This window comes from Triplophysa rosa, linkage group LG4 (assembly GCF_024868665.1).
Source record: "Triplophysa rosa linkage group LG4, Trosa_1v2, whole genome shotgun sequence".
In the NCBI taxonomy this organism is placed as follows: domain Eukaryota; kingdom Metazoa; phylum Chordata; class Actinopteri; order Cypriniformes; family Nemacheilidae; genus Triplophysa; species Triplophysa rosa.
The window spans coordinates 15,750,764-15,763,612 of record NC_079893.1 but is presented as its reverse complement, the minus strand read 5'-3'; the positions used below and the strand labels follow the sequence as shown (position 1 = coordinate 15,763,612).

General features: G+C 39.9%; 1 protein-coding gene across 1 annotated transcript in view; it reads right to left on the bottom strand.

The window, feature by feature from the left end:
* Window positions 1-10,977, bottom strand: part of LOC130552579 (vacuolar protein sorting-associated protein 8 homolog) — a 52,008-nt gene extending 41,031 nt beyond the window's left edge. Inside the window, exons 1-2 of the mRNA XM_057330930.1 lie at window positions 10,917-10,977; window positions 10,626-10,819 (exon numbers count right to left, since the gene is read on the bottom strand). Coding sequence (XP_057186913.1) covers window positions 10,626-10,819; window positions 10,917-10,977 — 255 coding nt within the window. The remainder of the gene's footprint in view (window positions 1-10,625; window positions 10,820-10,916) is intronic.
* Between the last annotated feature and the right edge of the window lie 1,872 nt (window positions 10,978-12,849).

The following is a 12,849-nucleotide window of genomic DNA, read 5'->3' as shown; positions in this document are numbered from 1 at the left end:
AGTAGAAGAGTTCCAGATATGTACTTGTATACAGTATAATACCGATTAGTCCAGCAATAACGTCAGTGGGTTTTCATACCTTGAGTCCTAGGACCAATGGCTGACGTAGTAGGTTGAAGAGGTGATCTCACAAGCCTTCAAACTCAGGTGATTAACCATCTCCAGGCTGCACAGACCAAACCGCGACATATATAGTCTTACTCCTTACTGAACTTCTGATCGAGAAACTTCTGAGCTTCATCGGGTGAGTCGAAGGTGAGCACAACTTCCTCGCACATCACGCGCAGCCGGGTATAGCAGGTGGAATCTGACGTTCCTCCGGTACAAGGCTTGTTTAATGCTGTTAAACGCAGCTCTCTTTTTAGCGAGCATTGCGCTGACATCTTGGTAAACTCTTATAATGGTACCTTGGTAGTTGAGCTCGTGATTCCTGGCCCAGCGAAACGCAGCTTCTTTCTGTTGAAATCTGGAGAAACTGACCAGGAACGTGCAGGGGGATGATCTCCGACCAGATCTGGAAGTCGGTGTCCGGTGGGCTCTCTCCAACTCAGGCGGTGCAGGGAAAACATCGGGGCCCATCGCTTGCATCAATACCTCTGACATGAATTTCACGGGGTCTTTGCCATCTTCGGATGTTTAATATACAGAGGTTAACTCTCCGCGACCGGTTCTCGAGGTCGTCGATCCGATCCAGAAGTGACTGGTTATGGTGTTGGAGCGTTTTAATGGTAGCCTCAGCTACTGTTAATCTTTCAAAGTTGTCACCAACCACAGACTCAACGGAGGTCAGACGGCCCTGGAAAGAGTTCATTGTTGATTGTAGTGAGTACATTGAAGCCTGCAGTGGTTTAATAGCCTCTTGGATCAGGGAAGACACATCCTCCTTTAGTGAGGTTCTCTATTTGGCGAATTCTGCAGACAGTTGGGAGCTGCAGAAGCCTTCGTTGATGTCGGAGAGTTGTTAGCTGCAAAAGATGCTAGCTTGGCCGTCGCACTCGTAGCAGCACGTGTAGCCGGGGTTTCCACTGTGTTGGCTGATTTGGTGTTTTTATATTTGCTCATCTTATGCGGAGTTGACTAAACTAGTTTGAGCAGTGTTGGTTATATCGAAATGCTCAGAGAAACAATATTTAAAAAGGAAAGTAAGAAAAAGCAATCTGGGAGCCTTCGCGTGTGCGTCCTCTCCCTACATGCCTCAACCGGAAGTCCAAGAGCAATATTGTAATCTTAACATTCACATCGTATTTTAATCTTACTTCAACCAGTTTGGAAAATACAAAATAACGTAACCTAGTTATTGTCAACAAGCGTTAACAAATTCATAGCCTAATGCAACAATTATGTAACATGCGTGAATTGTAAAAACGGTTTTTATTTTTGTTTTCAAAAAACACTTTATTTTAAGGTCCAGTTCTCGGTTTTAGTAAACTATTAACTATGACTTTGCTTAGTTAACTCCTAATTTGTTGCTTATTAATAATTAGTAATGTAGTTGTTAGGTTTAGGTATGGGGTAGGATTAGGGATGTAGAATATGGTCATGCAGAATATGTGCTTTATAAGTGCTTATAAACAGCCAATATGCTAATAATAGGCATGCTAATAAGCAACTACTTAATAGTGAGAATTGGTCCTTATACTAAAGTGTTACTGTAAAAACATTATAATTATAACATATAAAATATATGTAACATACACAAAAAAGCCACAGAAAGTGCAATTACAAGCATTGCAATCTTAACATTTAGGTAGTATTTCCAAACTACCTATATGTGCATGCATACTCACTGCATTCCTAAAACTAATTAAAACATTAGTAAAACAGTTAAAACATGAGTACATTTAATTTAATACGTTTTCAACAGTAATGACAAGAGCAAAATGAATCTTACTTCAATCGGTTCGAAAGTGTGTAATAGACTAACACAAGTCGTTGCCGTTATTGCTTTCGTCCTCTTGCCACACACAGTCTTTTGTCGAGCTCATGGATCACTGGTTTGCATTAAGAAATATAAGCTCATCGACATGACAGGGATGCAGGCTTGATCTTTGCCTCGTGACGGTGTTGCCAGTCAAGGAAAAAAATATTTTACTTGGTGTACTGGTGGTAGGGACAGCAAGATATGATTTAGCCAGCTTGGCTAACCGAGGAAACCAGTGTTCATTACATGCCCACCATTCAAGAGGATTACCGATGGTGGGAATGTCCGGAGTCTGAAAATAATCTTAAACCTCATCTTCACTGGTTGGCCGCTTTGACATAGGATTGCGTCTTTTGTAGTGATATCCAAAGAGCTCCTCGAGGTCAGCCTCGAGCCTTGGTTTTTAGGCTCACTGGACAACGCACTGGTTGCCACGTCGCAGTTGGCACCCTCCTGTTCACCTGTTGTGACAGTCAAATATGCATCAAAAACGGAAAAAGAGGAGTTTAAAAATCAAATGACTATGAATTATTAACTCACCTGAAGTTTCTGAATGGTTTGTCTCGCAGTCATGCAATAAATCGGCGCGATGGGCTTTGGCATCTTTTCTGTTTTTCTCTGGTAGAAACAGCAAACGCTTAAACCGCGGATCCAACATGCTACATATATAAAATATAATAGGGATAGATTTTGCTACCGTGTCAGAGTCCAGTTTAAACCACATCACCAGCTGTTTCCGAACAGTCTATTTGAATGCCTGAGTGGCTGCGAGATCACCCACGCTGGGCCGTAGTGTATTTTCTGTCAGATTGAGAAGTACGCGATATAGAAAGGACAGGCAGACGTGCAGCTCCCCACACGATTGTTGTCGCCATAGCCACTGGCCTCAGTATGGGAAGCAGCTGTTCAATCAGATCCTAACAACATGACTTGATTGCCAGAGATTTTCGATACTGGACATTAGTTACAGTCTCATCAGCGAGTACAGCTTGAACTGGGATTCTCTGCCCGATCCAACATAACGAACATGGAATTCCATCTAGTAGCACAATCATTTTGTAGTTTTCCCCCTCAGATGGACAATTGCTCCTGACGTGCTTTCAAGGCGTGGGTTGCCACTGAAGAGTGAAGGAAGTGACTGACGACACGTCTCGCAGCGTCAATGGTCTTCGAGACAACAATTAAATCCAAACCTGCCTTTATTGCAAGTTGCAATGTGTGTCCGCTGCAACCAAGGTGATAGGGCAGTACCTCACAGATTTCCATGGGCAAGTTCATATTGCTTGCGTAGTCATGAACTCAGACTCTTTAATGGTTTCTGTGAGCTTCTGTGCAATGTTAACCACAGTGTGTCTCCCGGGCATGATAGTGGTATTTTACACCCTTGATTTCAAGTCCAATAGTTCATTAATGTAGTGAGCCGTTATTGTTATACATGGATCCATGGAGCAAGAAGTCCAGAGATCAGTAGTGAGGGAGACGTTCTTGCATTCATTTCTGATGCGATGTCCGCTTTCAGAAAGTCATGTTTGTGGCTAATTATTTTCTACAGTATAGCATTCGATGGGACGGTGTAACTGGGTTCAAAAAAGTTGATAATTCCCCTGAATCCCTCTCCTGAAACTGAAGAGAGTGGCCTTCTATCCTCCACTATAAAATCAAAAAGCAAATCTGTTATAACCTGTCTTCTCCACTCTGGAATCTGGCGTTTGCAGAATTCACCTATGCTTATTTGCTTCTGTTTGCTTCATGGATTTGGTGTTCACCTGACTAACATTTGGCTTTGTGGTTGGGTGTTTCGATCGCAGATGGTTGTGCATAGAAGTCGTACTGCTGTTAAACTTTAAAGTAGTCTTACAGAGTTTGCAAATTACATTATTTTTGTCATCCTTTACGAAGTAATTCCACACATCTGATGTGTGGTGCCTGTTGGTGACGTGATTTTTAATTACTTTCTTATTTTTCTTCTTTAGTTTATTGGCGGTTGGCAAAGCGACTTAAGGTGCATTACCGTCACCGCCACAGACACTGCTGACAAAAAGTTATTAAAAGATTTACGATTGTCTATTCCAGGGACCTCAAACCCTGCTCCTACTGAGCTACTGTCCTGCAGACTGCAGCTCCAACCCCGTTTCAACACACCTGTCTGTAATTATCAAGCAACCCCAAACACCTTGATTAGATGGTCCAGGTGTGTTTAATTGAGGTTGGAGCTGCAATCTTCAGGATGGTATGAGGAGTAGGGTGGGAGACCCCTGGTCTAATGAGTTCTCATGTAGCACGTCTGTGAATTCGACAGCGAGCACGCCAAAAAGGATTTGATGCTATATCTTCACCAAACTTTCATGTATTTACACGAAACCTGGTCAACCTGTCATAGCAGTCATGACCTGATACACAGTTTTGGCACAGCATCATCTAGTCGTCCAGAGATATTAAAAATGGCTGTTCAGGGCTCTAGAGTGCAACCTTATTTCTCAATGGTGCGATTAAGAAAAATCTGAGGTCGCACCGGTGCGACCAGCCATTCAAGGGAGAAAAAAAAAATCTCTGCGACTCTGAAAGTCTCCCTGTGATTCAACAACAGACACACATTAGGCCCATACCGTGGTCTAAACCAATCAGAGATAGTGAAGGGCGGACCCCCCTCTGATTGGCCGTGGTCCAGATTTTCCTGTACGTGTGTGTACCAGAGGTTGCGTTAACCGAAAATTCTCTGTCATTGACAAAAAATGTTTACCAGTGTCGGAAAAATCTGAAGGCCGTCCGTCATTTTGACGGATTACAATGAGGGCAATTTGTAACTCCCCATTTCCCTTCATTAGAGCATGATATGCTCGCGAAGGGACGTGCGTGCTTTCACCTGTCATTGTTACTGACTAGACATATGTGATGCGATCTGGGAAAAACCGTCGGATGTCGCGCTGGGACACTTATCAAAGTAAAGTAAAGTAAAGTAAAGACGCCAGTCCTGTGTAAACTACGGCATGCAAAGTTTTTTATACAATGTTTTCATGAGATGACAGAGCTCCCCGTCTGCAGCACCGGGAGTTAACCGATCGCAAAACATACAAGGGATGATCAAAAGTCCAGACACTATGCACATGATAAACAACGTAAAACTTGCTTCACTGCTTATTAGTTGTTGTCCATAATGTTTGCTAGTTTCCTTGTGTAGTGATAATGGCAGAGCTCTCGTAAGTGTGCCCGCACCATTTTCCTTACTTTTGTTTTATTCAAACGGTTTTGTACAGTATTTTTATAGACTTCAACACTGGGAAATGTTTTTTTTTTATTAAATTGTTATTAGAGTAAGTCTTTTACCACTGTAAAGTGACTTTTACTTGTGATACTGCTGTTGTGCTTTTATTTTCATCACTTAACTTTGAACCCGTTTTCCTCCAAATTCCGTTCCTGAAAATCATAGTGCTTCAGCCGACCTCAGCCATAACTTTTGTTACTGTGGAAATATTATTCAGTTAGAAGTATGATTTTATTACCAATATAATCAATAAGGGTTTTCTTTTATGCTTGCTATTTAATCATTAAGCTGTGTGCTTTTATGCTTGCTATTTTTTACTCAGAGTGAAACCACAATGAGGAACAAACTCTATGCGTACGTGCAAGACAGCACACACACACACACACACACCCAAAAGGTCAAACAGAGGGGGAATGTTATGAATTAATCCAATGCATATGTTTTAAGTATAATCATGAGTTTTGATGTGTTTTATTAAATCATAGGATTAAGAAACAATGCTGCATAATTAAAAGCATTAGATGATTGAATTTTTTACTGAAAGTATTTTTACATGTTGTTTTGCGATATGAAACTGTCTCTAGACGACACTTCCTCTTTATTAGCAGCTGACCACACGTTGCAAAACATGTGTCGTGCAAAAAAGATGTTTTGCAGATATGCATGGTGATTGGTGCAGCACTCCACAGAGAAGAAGGAGGAGTCAGAAGATGCGAACGACGTCACATACTGAATAAATAAACGTGTTTTTGAATAATTTGGGTTGTTGGCTTTTTGGAGAGAGTGGTGATTTACTGGCAACCCAAAGCTATGTTACTCCTTTTTACATCTGATAATAAACTTCTAATTGATTTTGAAGAACGTCTCTGTACAAATTTTTGAACATGCAGGACTGCCTCAAAAGTCCAACATTACATACACAAGGTATGAGCAAAATAAAAACTGATTTGGAAAGGGTTTGAATATGGTATCAAAAACTGTAATATATAAATTTGCACCATGTGTTGGGTTTTCCCAGATCGAATCACATATGAACATAAACATTAAAACATTAAATATATAGATGAATATAAACAACAACGGCTGTATTGGGCATTCAGTTGTATTAAAAATACAAGTTCCCGAGACGCAAGTACAGCGTGATGACGTCACGAACATACTAATTACCACGTAAAGCTACCTTGCACCTGTGGCAAGTCCCCCATTGCACAATCAGCGTCGCCATGGAAACGCCGGCAATCAGAGACACACACCTGCCGGTCTTGCACCTGTTCCCAATTCACGAAGAGGCATAAAAGCCAGGGAACAGGAGAAGAGGGTGAGATACAACTGCACATGAATCGGAGGCTAACGTTGTGTGTTTTCTCCCCTCATAGAGACCGACGGCTGACGACCGGACATATTCCACGAGCACCCCAGGAACTCACGAACACAAGGGACGGAACACGGAAGCACCACATTCTTGGACTCACATTTTCACGTTTGTTGCACTGTCTACTAATAAATCACCCTCTGGGGCTTTTGTGAACCTCGTCTGTGTCCGTATCGTTGCTTTCCTCGCCACACACCATAAGACGGGGAATAATAGATTATGGCGGATTTTTTACGAGCCTGTCAGTCAAAATGACAGACAATAAACAAGTCTAGCGCAACCTCTGGTGTGTTCGTGTGAAAATGCGTGTGCTGCAGTCAGACAAGAGAGATAAACACTCTGTCAGTTAAACAGAGTGGATGTAGCCGCGGATGATGAGAGAAGATGAAAAGAACGATTGACAACTTTTTCGTGAATAATGTTAAGTTAAGGCCTGATCGGTCCGAAAATCATAAGCAATGCTCTGACACGGAGCCATCAACCTCCCAGGTTATGGTCCATTTATCTTGAGATGTTTTAAGTTTAAATTTCAGTTCAGTGAAGCACTTTAAGCACCAACACTTTTTCAGTAAGTTACCTTTCTTGTAGAATTGTGCTTCAAATAAAGAACTTTATGTTGACCAGATTGTTAGTTAATCATTTACAAGTCAATTTTGCCTATATGGACAGCGATTTAAAAAAAAGTGAACTGGTAAAACCGCATCGCATTTAACAGATGCGATGCGGTTTTACCAGTTCACTTTTTTTTAAATTTGAAAATTTGGAAAAAAAATTGAATTTCGAAAATTTGGGTGCACCTAACTTTTGTGCTGGTGCAGCAAAAAAAAAAAGTTAGGCGCACCAGTGCAGCCAGTGCAAAAAGTTAGTCTAGAGCCCTGCTGTTTTGCTTATAACTTTTGAAAACTTTGGTCTAAAATCATGAGACTGGTCTCACTTGATGTTCAAAAAGAAAAGACACAAGCAGTTATAAAGGACAAAGAGGAGGAACAGACAGCTGTAATGGCACCAGTAAACACTGCTCCTCAAGTGATGCCACAAGCCACAACGGTGGCCCCAGCTCAGCCTGCACCAGGAAATGCACAACAACAACAACCTGCACCTATTGTCGTTTATGTATTCCTTTATATGAATAAGAGCGTTATTATATAATGTAACGCTAGACAGCAATGACAGAAAAATGTTGTGTTAATGGCGCTGAATATTTTTAATCTGAATATATATATACAGTATTTAAATATAATTTATATATATATATATATATATATAATACAGTATATACACTCACCTAAAGGATTATTAGGAACACCTGTTCAATTTCTCATTAATGCAATTATCTAATCAACCAATCACATGGCAGTTGCTTCAATGCATTTAGGGGTGTGGTCCTGGTCAAGACAATCTCCTGAACTCCAACTGAATGTCAGAATGGGAAAGAAAGGTGATTTAAGCAATTTTGAGCGTGGCATGGTTGTTGGTGCCAGACGGGCCGGTCTGAGTATTTCACAATCTGCTCAGTTACTGGGATTTTCACGCACAACCATTTCTAGGGTTTACAAAGAATGGTGTGAAAAGGGAAAAACATCCAGTATGCGGCAGTCCTGTGGGCGAAAATGCCTTGTTGATGCTAGAGGTCAGAGGAGAATGGGCCGACTGATTCAAGCTGATAGAAGAGCAACTTTGACTGAAATAACCACTCGTTACAACCGAGGTATGCAGCAAAGCATTTGTGAAGCCACAACACGCACAACCTTGAGGCAGATGGGCTACAACAGCAGAAGACCCCACCGGGTACCACTCATCTCCACTACAAATAGGAAAAAGAGGCTACAATTTGCACGAGCTCACCAAAATTGGACAGTTGAAGACTGGAAAAATGTTGCCTGGTCTGATGAGTCTCGATTTCTGTTGAGACATTCAAATGGTAGAGTCAGAATTTGGCGTAAACAGAATGAGAACATGGATCCATCATGCCTTGTTACCACTGTGCAGGCTGGTGGTGGTGGTGTAATGGTGTGGGGGATGTTTTCTTGGCACACTTTAGGCCCCTTAGTGCCAATTGGGCATCGTTTAAATGCCACGGCCTACCTGAGCATTGTTTCTGACCATGTCCATCCCTTTATGACCACCATGTACCCATCCTCTAATGGCTACTTCCAGCAGGATAATGCACCATGTCACAAAGCTCGAATCATTTCAAATTGGTTTCTTGAACATGACAATGAGTTCACTGTACTAGAATGGCCCCCACAGTCACCAGATCTCAACCCGATAGAACATCTTTGGGATGTGGTGGAACGGGAGCTTCGTGCCCTGGATGTGCATCCCACAAATCTCCATCAACTGCAAGATGCTATCCTATCAATATGGGCCAACATTTCTAAAGAATGCTTTCAGCACCTTGTTGAATCAATGCCACGTAGAATTAAGGCAGTTCTGAAGGCGAAAGGGGGTCAAACACCGTATTAGTATGGTGTTCCTAATAATCCTTTAGGTGAGTGTATATTAGTGCTGTCAATCGATTAAAAAAATAATCGGATTAATCACACATTTTTTCTGTGATTAATCACGATTAATCGCACACAACAATTTTATTTTAAAATATACTTTTACATTTTAATAATTTCACATTTAATCTTCAAATTGATGTAGAAACAACATATTTTTTAACAGCATCATTTTATGAAAGCTAACATTTTGATATTAGTATTGTAACTGATGTCTCTATTAAATTGATTATTTTAACATTAATTATAGCCATTCAACAGTATAATTGAGAGCTCATGTAGGAAATTGAAGGACACTTTACAGTCTTTAATGCTAAATTATAAATTAAATGCAGAAGAATTCTCATTAAAGCTATAAAATCACATTGATTTCTTCTTTTATTTTGTTCTTTGATTAACATTAGTGACAGGAGTCAGAGCAGCACGTTTAAGACGCGGCCCTTTAAGAGCTGTCTTAGTACGCAGATCTGACCGTCACCGCACTCCCATTTTCACGACTCTTTGCATTCATTAAAGATTTTATTTTACACTTTGAAGTCTGTGCTTAAGAAAATGCTAGACAAAACGGGCTTTCTGACATAATCTTGTGTGGTTTTATCCATTCAAGCATGAAAGAGAACTTAACACGGATGCGCTGTCTGACAGAGATTCACCGACGCAGCCGTGACTGTTTACACCAGACTGTTTACTCCCACAGTTTAGAAGCTGTCTATCTTCATTGAACGCCTCAAAGCAACTGTTTCAAATCGCGCTTAAGTGGTTTAAAAGCCTGTACACGAATAAGAGCGTGATTACATAATGTAACGCTAGACAAAGGATGTCAAAACAAACGGATGCTGCGTTAATTGCGATAAATATTTTCTCACGCGTTAATTTGAAAAAAATAATCGCATGCGTTAACGCGTTAACATTGACAGCCCTAATATATATATATCCGGAAGCAACGTTATACACACATGACGACAGGGAGGTGACGACGGTACTTAAACAGAGTTACCTCTCCCACTTCTGATAGTACTGAGATTTCTAATCCCATGCGAATTGTCCATTAATATTACAGACGTCCTGTGGTAAACTACAGACTACAGTATATTACTCCATCTACCCCTGTAAAACTCATCCCGTCCGAATAGGGCTTTATTTAGATTCTTTAAGAATTTTACTCAAATCGTAATGGAATTTGTCCCACTCCCTTGTAACTTGTAATAGTCATTTTCCCAGTAGCATATCTATTCTTTCATTCAAGTACAGTTTTTACAGTTTTACAGTCTTTAAACCTCTTGCAAGTATGGTGAAGTCTTTACCCAATTAATTATTCAAATATTTTTAAGACTATTTCAAATTGACAGATTCATTTGGGGAAATAGGAGCCCTGAAGCCAAGTGATATCTGGACAATTCTTCTGCAGAACAAATATGCCTTTTACTTTTTTTTGTCAGAGTACACTAGAATGCTTAACATCAAAATCACAAAAAAGCTTTATGAGAGAGGATATCCCTTGACCCCCCCAACCCCCCCCCCCAAAGCTTTCCTTAACCAATATGCGTGAGTGTGGTTTACTTATACCTGTATGGTCTCCTCTAGCCGGTAATCCCGAGACATTTTAAGGAAGGTGATGACTTGCTGAGGGCTGAACTGACACAGCAGGTCCACTAAAAGCTCATTAAGATGTGGTCCAACTTTCATCACAGCCTGAGGATTCAGACCCTCTCTGGAGCTATAGATAGAAACAGANTTGTTTGTTGTAAACTGTAAATGAACTTTTGAACACACAATCATCCACTTTCACAAACTAAAGACAAATGGCAAGGACAGTTTAACTTGTGGTCTGGGTAAAACCAGGATCAAACCACTAACCTTCCAGTTGGCTGATGACCTGCTTTACCACTAAGCCCTGTTTGTACAAATGCACTGTCATGTTGTCTTTTTAGATATATGGTCTATGTTGCTGTCCTGTATCTGCATTTTTATAGTCGTAGCTGAGACTTATAGCTGAAATGCTTGGTGAGTGTACAGTGAATACATTACACAAAGTCATAATCACAATCTAAACTGTACCAAAGGGGTACAGGGATAATTGATGGGGTCAAGGGATGGTTTGTGCACAGATTTTGACTCTTTGGTACCATATGTTGTACATATTATTAACTATAGTCTTATTCTACACTTAATCTATTGATTTATTACTTTTTGCAGACTTGTGCCACAGCCACTGACATTAAAAGTACTATCACCCTAACAAGTACTCCTCGCTTGATTGTCCAAGGTAATGTTGATGTCTAAATGAGTAGTTTCTTGTAGGAACTGTTGTTTTCTTCTAAGAGTTCCTAAACTAAAAAAGAAACTATTTCTGGTTTATTTGGCAACCCAGCACTGGGTAAATATTGGACAGAACAAATGCTGGGTAATTTTGACCCAGTTTGTTTTATACATTAACCCATTTACTGGATTGTTTTTTGATATAGTGCTGTGTGAAATATCCTGATATTCAAGATTTGTCAGGCATGATGACTATATATGGTTTTGTTTCAGGTAACACAACAAGGCCAAGGGCATGGATGTTGTCTTTGGATGGTGAAGTATTTATGGGACCTCATCCAGACTTCACAACTGGTCTGTGTGCTATTTTTGCCAGCTACTACAATTTCAATTTACAGTATGCTGAAGATGCTGCTTGCACTCTGGAATTTATTCAAAGGTAGTGTCTACAATTATATTGTAATTGAGTGCTTGTTTTTTATTTGGTGGGTTAAACCAGGAAAGTTTGGATGTGTTGTGCAGAACGACAGCAGTTACAATGTTATTTAAATGGTTGCAGTTTAACAGAACCACAGTAATGTCACCTTGCTCAAACTGAGATAACTTCAGTTTTGCTCTCAACAGAATAAGAGACTCTGAATTATGAGCATGAACTACAAACATCATGTGTGATATTATCAACTCTATTTACTACACTAAACACTGTACACAGTATTTTAACATACACAAATATACAGGTGAATCTCACAAATTAGATTGCCATGGACAAGTTCTTTATATTTTGTATTTTTATTCCAAAAAAAGTAAATTTGATTATAAATTTATTACACAAACAGTGAAATATTTCAAGAGTTTTTTGTTTTATTTCTGATGGTTACAAGTTACAGCTCAGTATCCCAAAATATTTTCTCAAAGATCAAATATTATTTCCAAAAAAGTATTCTCTTGAACATTCGGCATGGGTTGCTATTGCCACCATAGTTGTGTTTTTGCCTCAAGGTGTTAACTTGTTAGTTTGGTAGTAACAGTCCCTGGTGATTAGCTTGCCTGTTAAAGGAGAGGCTTACAATTATATTGAAAGAAAAGTAACTAATTATTGTGTGTCTGATTTGGCGCAGTCATTACACCACTGAAGATGGTGACTGAGGACTGAAACCTTTTTCATCCCATTTGGATGAAACTAACAGCTTTTCTCTCTGCTTTTTTGTTTATAGGTGCTTTCTGGGCATAAATCCAGAGGCTGGCACAAAGTCAAAGAGGCATAAAGGGCAAATAAACCAGCAAGTTTGTACATTTATAAGAAAACTCATTGATTTCGAATGGATGACAGAGTAAGCAGTCAAAACCAACCTAATACCGGCATGGTCAAGCTTTTGTTAAGTTATGTTGTTTGGTTTTTCAGTTAGATTCTAGCTGAACATATTCTTGGTTCAGCCTGTCTTGGTTTCATAAAGAGTCATGATCTGAGTGTCATAGCTGAAATATTTAGAGAAACTGTATTAAAATAAATAATATGTCAAACTGTTTCTGC